The 9,477-nt window shown below is 36.6% G+C and overlaps 1 protein-coding gene across 1 annotated transcript; it reads right to left on the bottom strand.

The window, feature by feature from the left end:
* Positions 1-682: 682 nt before the first annotated feature.
* On the bottom strand, positions 683-2,926 carry LOC141640487 (uncharacterized). The gene is made up of 4 exons (XM_074449266.1): positions 2,636-2,926; positions 2,324-2,532; positions 1,659-1,766; positions 683-1,568 (listed from the first exon to the last, which is right to left on the bottom strand). Exons 1-4 carry the CDS (start codon positions 2,904-2,906, stop codon positions 870-872), a joined length of 1,287 nt encoding a protein of 428 aa, XP_074305367.1. The 5' UTR covers positions 2,907-2,926; the 3' UTR covers positions 683-869.
* Between the last annotated feature and the right edge of the window lie 6,551 nt (positions 2,927-9,477).

Consider the following 9,477-nt stretch of genomic DNA (forward strand, 5'->3'; position numbering starts at 1 on the left):
TTTGTGCAGGAACCTAGACTATTCAATGAGGGGTAATTGAGCATTGAGGACCTTAGGGTTCACAATCGGCCAATCGGGTCACTTAAGTCGGTTATTTACGTCGGGTCATGGCTGCGTTTGGATATTAACATACTCCCTCTGTCTCGGTTGTTTGTTGTCTTATTCCATTTTTTGGTATTTCCGTCAATTGTTGTTCTTTCTATTATATAAGTGCATTTATTTTAGTTTTAAGTGAAAATAATTTAAATGAATGTCAAAATAGTCTTATTTGTACAATTATCAACCTAATTCGTTATCGGGTCATTTATCAGTTTGAGCCAATATCTGGTAACGCATAAGTTCATGTCAGTTCGGCCGAGAGACAGTTGTTATGGGTTGTTAGGTTTGTGTTTGGGTTGAGTGAGCTGAACGAATCAAAAAATGGTGTTTTTAACTTTTTGGTTTTAACTGTTGATCAAATCAATTGGTCTCAACTCTCAACTAGTTGAGAAATTGGAATATGATCGGAATTTGTGGCGAGCCTTTGGTGACGATGAAACCAGTGTATAACGGTAATGAGAATTGGCGTGAATGGAGAGAGTATAGAACTATTTTTTGTCTCCTTAATTTTTGCGCAGTTGCAAAAATATGGAATTGATGTGAATGAAGAGAGTATAGAACTATATAAAAAGATTAGATTAGAAGACGATTTTACGAGTTCTAGATACAATATCCAATCAAAATATTACTGTAAGTACACCTTCGACTAACAAGCTTATCAGGAATCGGGATTCGCTCAAAATTTTCCTCCCAAAATTAACCGAACTTTCCATGACAGGTCTGTTGAATTAGCTCTGCAGCAAAAACTGAGTCCAACCGAAATCCATAATTCAGGTTTTACCAGCTGGAAAATCAAAATCATCGCATTCTGTAATTCTGATACCGCGAGTTTTCCTCTGCAAATTGACCCTGTGAACCTGAACTCCAGAAGTAAACTTATCAGAAGATCTGTATTTCTTTCCAGTAGTTTTGAAGTTCTTGTTTTTCATCTTCAGCTTTGATTCCACTTCCCCATGAGTTTCGAGATTCAGGCTGTTCATTTCATTTGCAAGGTTTGTCTTCAACAGGTGGCCGAGATAGTAAACAGGATCAACATACCATGCTGATACTGTCACAATGCCTTTAACATGTGACGGTTGAAGAAGACTGTAAAAATGTTTAATCTCAGGAAAACACGAGTGTTCAGAATACGGAACTGAGTACACATACTGATGTACCTTCTCAACAGACTTCATATTAAGGTCAACACGTGTCCCATCTCTCAGAGCCTTCCTTCTGCTGGTAGAGTCAACTGTAAGACATGATGATGCAGAAGATTGTTTTTCTCCGGCAAAGGATTTTACAAGCCATGGAAGACCTGAAGGCATAATCCCTATAGTTGGCTTTCTTTTGTTTAATGCCTCTAAAGTGTCGATGCTAAAACTGTAACGAGGAACAGCTCTCACTCTTGTCAGGCAAGTCCGAGTTGTAAAGATATCAGGTAGGCCAAGAAGATGCATCGTCTGCAACCTTTCTGGCCACACCCATATCTTTCCGAATCCCACAAAATATTCAAAGTATTAGAAACACAGAATTTCCGATACAAACAACGCATGTATTTAAAGGCAGCATTTATATACCTTAATATTTAGGGATTCAGCAATCGAAATCAGGAGATCTTCTTTGCCAAGAGAGTCAATTCCAATAATGATGTCGTGGTCTGGATAAGACGTAATGATGTCAATAACCTGCAAGCAATAATTTTCCGTCAGGAAAGCTAATTACTGTTGGAAAATCCGTGTTACTGACTGACGGATTTTGTCCGTCAGTTTCCCGCTTTTTCTTAGTAGTGATAAAGCAATATAAGTCGATTTGATTTTTTTTGTTTTTTGAGAAAAGCACCCCAAAGATGCATTAACATAACAATAAATCAGCGATTACAGCATTGTTTGCAATCGGAGGAAGAACATCCGACCACACAGTACGACCAACAACTCTAGGATACATCTGAGCTAAAACATGAGCGACCTTATTGTTATCTCTATTAGTATACGACCAAATAACAGACTGAAACGAAAAGAAAATGCTTCTTCCTTCCATTGAAATTGGAAGGAAGCAATAATTTTCCGTCAGGAAAGCTAATTACTGACAGAAAATCCGTTACTAACGGATTTTGTCAGTCAGTTTCCAGCCTTTTCTTAGTAGTGGGAGAATCAATCCGATAATTATTAAATAAAGCAATAAAAGTCGAATTGATATTTTTAATGATTCGTTTTCCATTGAAATTGACATTACTGTAGAGTACCTGTTGCGCAGCAACATTGCGAGTAGGAAAACAGTAAGCAGGATTACAGTAAGTGTTATCGAGATACAAAACATCGAGAATTTGACCGTTGAGAGCATTAAAAAGCATATTCCTTGCATTTTCAGACTGTACTCCATTAATTTCCCAACGGAAATCACCAGTATAAAGCACATGTCCAAAATCACCTCTAAACAAGAACATAACAGCACCTGCAGAAACGAAACATAGATCTAATAACACGGAATATCGAATATCGAATATCGAATAGAATTGAATAGAACAGGTAACAGGAATAGTTAGTTAGTTAGTTACCAGGACAGTGGAGAGCGTGAATAGGCATGACATGGACAGAGGAAGAGAGCGAGAGTTTAAGCCAGGAACCGATATCGACGACACGGAGTAAAGAAAGGTCGAAATCGGGGAATTTGAGAGGGAAGAGTTTTGCGGTGGTGCGAGAACAGTAGAGAGGTCCGTTGCGCCAGGTAGAAGATAGTCCGCGAGTGTGATCGGAGTGAAGGTGTGTTAAAAAGTAAGCTGAACTTCCTTTTGACCATCTGTCTACTGATATCATCCCTCCTTCCATGGTGATGTCGATGTCGACGTCGACGTTGATGCCGATGCCGGAAATTTGTAATTTCGACGAAGAAACGAAGATTGATTCTGAAATTGGCACAAATTGGGGGAAATGCTTTGTGTTTCAACAATAACAAGTTTCAAATTTCAATAAGTGAGTGGGTGAAAATGTGAAATACTGAAATTGGCGCCATTTCTCGATTATTCCGTCCCACCCTCTCTCTTTAGTTTCGTGCACTGTTGTCACAGCTATCGGTCACAAGCTGTGATTTTGGGTCGGGTTGTTTAGGGTTCGGGTGACCTGTTGTGTCGGGTCAATTTTGGGTATGGCGGGTTGTTTCGGGTCAATGACTAAAACATTTTTTTTGGGGCGTGCTTTTTCACATACGGATTTTACTCTTTCACATACATCTTTTACAATTTTACCCTTATCATTTTTTTTCATTCCCCCACCCAATTGATTCTTTCTCCCTTTCCCCATCTCCCTTCACCATCAACATCACCTCCGTTTAGTCTAGTCGTCAGCCAACGTTGTTTCAGCAGACCGCACTAAACAACGAAAAGGAAAAAAAAAAGAAAAAGAAAACAAAAAAATGGCATAATGAAGTTTGGCAGTAGATTCCCTAGTCCAATAGTGCGAATGATGGAATGAAAAATGCTTGTGAGCGAAACATTTGTGCAAAAAACGATAAGAAATTACAAGTAAATGGCCAGGTGTTGCTAGTGGTCAAGGCACCCTAACATATGTCTCAATACCAATTACGACATTCAATCGTATCAAACGCAGCGCACCATCTCTGAACCACCGCACAACCATCGTCCATCACCCGGAACCACCATGCATTCATCACCGGGAGCCACCACGCCTTCCTTGATAATTGATGATCAAGTAAACAATTAACAAAAGCTAATAATTTTCACTAAACATATTAATAACAGTTAAATAATAAAATTATTCCACTAGTTAGAAAATTATAATCGATTATTCAAGTTTTTAGAACAATTGGATTCAAATTTAGGGGGAAATGTATAAAAAAAACTTAATTTGTCTAGGTTTAGGGAAAGGGTATGAGGGGGAAACTTAATGAGAAAATGTATGTGAAAGAGTAAAGTCCGTATGTTAAAAAGTAATTCCGTTTTTTTTTAGGGGAAAAACCTGAAGGTTTTACTGAATTACCGATAAATCAAAAAGTATAGCATTGTTCACAGATGGAGGTAACCGCCCCCGATCCAACAAAACTACTAGCTACTCTAGGAATAGAATGAGCTAATTCATGAGCCACACAATTGTTTGCTCGACTAACAAAAGACCAAATAATAGAACTAAAAAATTGCAAAGAGCTAAAATATCATCTATAAGACTATAACAAGCGAAAAAATACTCCTTCCCACGGCCTTCCTCTTCAGCGAATCAATGACAGGTAGGCAGTCACTCTCCAAAATAATCTTCGTATGGCCAAAACGTAACGCTTCCTTAACACCTTCAAGAACTGCAGCCGCCTCAGCAACCTGTGGATCCCAGCTTTGAACCTGCACAATCGAGGAGCCCCACAAAACACGCCCCGACCCACCTCGTCCCGACAAACCAGTCTCATTCCCACACCCTCACCTTCCTTAACCCCAGCATCCACATTCACCTTCACATACTCCCTAGGCGGCGGTGTCCACCCCTTGTCCCCTGCTCTCTTCGACCGTCCACCATTACCCCAAGTTTTCGGCCTCAAAAAACCTCCCCCTTCAATCTCATCCATAACGTCACATGCCCTCCGAATAACACTCTCAGGATTAACGCAATTATCTCCAAATATGATCTTATTTCGGTGTTCCCATAAAGCCCAACATCCGACCATGAAGAAACCATGTTCACGCACCCCGAGCTCCCCAACTCGCCTCAACCCAGTCCCTCACTCCTCCTCCACTCTCGACAGCAGCAACATCCAAGCCCAACCCCTCCCATAATCGTTGTGCAACCCGACAGTCCCTGAAAAGGTGAAGACTCGACTCGAAAAAAGAATTACATAAAGAGCAAAAAGAATTCTCACCTCGTACTCGAGCTGCTATGTTCGCCCTCGTTGCCAATGCTTCGCTGCACAGCTGCCAAAAGAAGAGCTTCACGCGAGGCCATACCGGAACGTTCCAAATCCTAGTCCAAGGCCATCTCTCCCTTCCCCAATCAGACGCTCCCCCCAACTCCAACGTATCTCCATTAGCAGCTAGGAACCGATAGGCCGACTTGACTGTAAACACCCCATCCTTCTCTCCACACCAAGCCCATTCGTCCGGAGGTCTATTAGAGCTAACCCGGATATTGCTTATTCTTTCCCGCTCGAAAGGTAAAAACAAAGAGGTGAGTAGCTCCTCATTCCAACTCCCACTCCCACCCGCCAACAGGTCCGCCACCCTAAGATCCTCATACCCCGCAACCAAAGGAGAAATAACCCGCCCGACTGCGTATTTGGAAGCAAAGCGTCGTGCCAAACTCGAGTTGTCAGGCCGTCCCCAATCCTTCTTCTTAAACCCCCTTGTATCACATTCCTAGCTTCAATAATTCCCCGCCAAGTATAACTCGGGTTATGCCCCAACGGAGCATCCATGAAGCCGCCATTTGGGAAATATTTAGCACGCATCACTCGAGCCCAGAGGCTCTCCGGTTCCGTTAAGAGTCTCCAAACTTGCTTGCCTAGAAGAACCATATTAAACAAGTGAAAATCTCGAAAACCCATACCTCCCATACCCTTTGGTTGACACAGTTTCCGCCAAGCGACCCAATGAATGCCATGTTTGCCCTCCTCGTGACCCCACAAAAAACGCTAGATAAGAGATCGAATTTCCTCGCAGAAATTAACGGGAATTTTGAAAATACTCATAACATAGGTAGGGAGTGAATTGGCTACCGCCTTTAAAAGAACCTCCTTACCAGCCCTAGACAAGATTTTCCCGCGCCATCCTTCGAGTCTTTTACTTAGCTTATCGCGAATGATATCCGTCAAAGCCTTCTTCGACCGGCCTATCACAGTGGGTAAACCCAGATATCGAGATTGTTCATCAACCACAACAAACCCCAACCGTCTCGCCAAATTGTCCCTGCGCTCCAAAGGAATCCCCTTGCTGAAGGACATAGAAGTCTTATCAATATTAACCAATTGACCAGAAGCTTGCTCATAGCGGTTTAAAATATCACGTATAACCTTTTAGTTTGTACTATTTTGATTAAGAAATACTACTTTACAAATTTAACTATTTATTTAGAACTAGTGTAGATCCCCGTGCTACAGCACGGTATTCTCGTTAAATTAATTGCATAAATTAACTGTACCTTTAATGTTATAATGTACTAATACAATCTTAGTACGTAAGAGCTAGAAAATTAAAGTTTATTACCATCAAAAGACACTTTAAGTTAAGTTATTTTTGTCTTAACCCATTATTACTTTACTATAAAAATTAACTCTCTAGTGATATATCATTGCATAAAACTAATTTAGGACATTAAATTATAATTAAACGATGTGTAAAATCTAACTAGTTTTCAACCCGTGCAAAATTGCACGGGTATGTTTTTAAGATTATTGATATTATGATTAACATTTCAAAAATGTTAACCAAAATACATGAATATTTTATACTCTATTTCTTTTGTAATGATAATAGGTTAAAACACGTGAAAAACTTGCAAGGGTTTGAAACTTGCACATGTTTTAAATCCGTGATATCGGGATATTGTCAAAATTGAAGAGGGTTTACAATACAATTCAAGAAAGATAAATGTAGAATTAACTAAAACAGTCTAATATCATTCCTGTAGTAAAAATTTGTTTTGTATTTGCATCAATTTTTTGTAATTTGTTGTTATTTATTGTAATATAATATAATAATATAAATTATTCATTATTCATAAATAGTTTATTTGTTAATAAATAGTTAATTCGTCAAATTATTCATAAATATTTCCGTAAAAATCATAAATGTAATATAGTTAATAGTTAATTCGTAAAGTTATGAATAAATATTTCCGTAAAAATCATAAACATAATCATTTACGTAAAAAAAAAGTAACGTACAAAACATCAACAACAGCGTTTTTTTTAATTAATTCCTTAATTTTCCTGTGGGTCCCACATTTGACCTTTTTTTTAAAAAAAAAAAACTTTATTTGCTGACGTGGACGCACAGAATTGCTCTAAATGATCTTGTATTTATGAAGATAAGATTAAAACGCATATAACCTTATAACAAAAACAGGTAAAAACAATATATTAAACACTTAAAAAGACGATTTACGAATAATTAGACTAATATTTTTCTTACGTTTAATAAAAAAATACATAAAAATTGTTACGTCCTTTAAAATATACACCATATTTAGAGTGTAACCGATGAAAGATAACATAAGAAACAGATTTACGTAATTTTAGGGTGTAAGTGATGACAATAATTATGTTAAAGACTGCATAAGAAGCAGGTTTGCGTAATTTTAGAGTGTAACTGATGAAAAATAATATTTATGGAAATGGAAATGATTGCATAATAAATTATAGATTTTAATGAAAAAGTCATAAGTATGAATTTTAACTAAAAGATTAGAGTTTAATTATAAGAATATATTGATTGAAAAGATAATAATGTAATGAATTTTTTTTTTACTTGTTAGCTTATTTAGCTAAATGCCTTTTGGAGGGAAAACTAAGAGAATTTTTGCTCCAAAGTAGGGGAGATGATTGTAACCAATAAAACTCTATTTTGATATATATAACATTAATATGACTTAGTACTTGTAGTTTCGGGTCATTTTGGCTCACTTTAAGTCATTCTGATCGGGTCAATTATTTGGGTCCAGGTTGGGTCAGGTCTGGGTCGGGTTGGGTCAATTCGAGTTTCGGCTCATTTTCGGGTCAAGTAAGTTCGGGTTACTTTCAGATTTTGGGTCAGTCTTATTGGATCGGGTCAGCTTTACCAAGTCTAATCACAGGCTTGTAACGCGTTACAAAAGAGAATTAGTGTTTGCAATATGAAAACAAACAAACTGAGAGCAGACTTCTTTGTGGACAAGTTATTGTCATGGTCCAATGCCCCAGTTAAATTGCAATATGGAAAAAATTTAACACAAACTCATTTTGAGATCGGATATGGATATCCAATACACAAAACCCTATACCCTTATCTAATCCAATATCCAATCCTAAAAATCCAAACTATTTTTCGGATTGGATATTGGTTCAGTTCTGATATTTTGCGTCGCTCTAACATGATTTTCCTAGCTCCAATACACAAAACCCTATACCCTTATCTAATCCAATATCCAACCCTAAAAATCCAAACTATTTTTCAGATTGGATATTGGTTCAGTTCTGATATTTTGCGTCGCTCTAACATGATTTTCCTAACTCCTCAACTATTATTTTTATATTTTTGGCTTATTGTTCAACTACTTTAAGAGTTAACTAGTTTTAACCCGTGCAAAATTGCACGGGTTATTTTTAAAGCATTTGTTATCACCAAAATATGTGGAAAAAAATGAATAATTAACTTTTGGAATTCAAATGCATTTTTATAATTTTTTTTTTGGGTGAAAATATGCATTTTTTATAATTATAAGACCATCAATCAATTTAAGTACATGTAATCGACAACAGTTACCACATATAGTGAAAAGGCGAAAAGCCAATGTGTTGCAAAATTATTATTAAAAAACTTTATTTTATACTTATGTTAATATAATTAATGTAATATTAATTATGATTAAAATATTAATTTTAAATATGTTTTACTTTTAAAAAAATAGTTTTTTGATTACAAAAATTGTAAAAAAAAGGGCGTTAAAAATTATATTTTGACCCGTATGACCGACTTGTATTCCGACCCCAAGCCATGTGACCCGCTCCGCCCGACCCGCTTGACAGGTCTAAGTAGGTGTATATATCCGTGACTCAAAAGTTAAAATTTTATTTAAGAATTTCCTCGAACACCTTGTATGCATCATATCAGACCAATAAAAATCGCCAAAAAAATGTGTAAATAGATTTTTTAGAGCAGTCTAAAATTTGACGAAATCAAAAAAATATTCGATTGTAAATTTGTAACACATTAATAGAGTGCAAAAAAATCAACAAAAAAGTTTTTAAAAAGCGTTACCTAATTCAACAAATTATATGTGAATTTAGAATAATCAAGCTTGTGAGTGATACAATCAATCATCTATGTATCAATGTTAATAAATTTACTTCCCTAAAACAAAAAATAAACGACCTATTGGCCAAAACAAACACTCCGTAAATTGGATCAGAACGGACATAATTCACATAAACAAATAGAAACAACCGAATTTTGTGAATTAATATTAAATAAAAAATAAAAAAATAAAATAAAGCATATCCTATGTCATATATGTGGAAGGAAGGTTGTGTAACGCCTAAATGTTGGGGTTTGCTAATAGAAGTTTTATTTTGTCCACTGTAATTGATTATTAATTTATAAAGCATGGCCCACATACAGTTATTTTAGAACATAGTAAATATTTTTGTAGATAGTGACGTGGCTTAATCAGAGATGAGTATTTGCTTTTGCTTTAATATAGATAAGAT

This window comes from Silene latifolia, unplaced genomic scaffold, assembly GCF_048544455.1.
Source record: "Silene latifolia isolate original U9 population unplaced genomic scaffold, ASM4854445v1 scaffold_845, whole genome shotgun sequence".
Classification (NCBI taxonomy): domain Eukaryota; kingdom Viridiplantae; phylum Streptophyta; class Magnoliopsida; order Caryophyllales; family Caryophyllaceae; genus Silene; species Silene latifolia.

Bases quoted from the DNA above. Each gene is read 5' to 3' on its own strand.
- LOC141640487 (XM_074449266.1), bottom strand. From the start codon at position 2,906: ATGGAAGGAGGGATGATATCAGTAGACAGATGGTCAAAAGGAAGTTCA. The intron at 1,767-2,323 runs GTACTCTACAGT...TATTGCTTGCAG, and splicing joins GCAATGTTGCTGCGCAACAG to GTTATTGACATCATTACGTC. The intron at 1,569-1,658 runs GTATATAAATGC...GGATTCGGAAAG, and splicing joins CTGAATCCCTAAATATTAAG to ATATGGGTGTGGCCAGAAAG.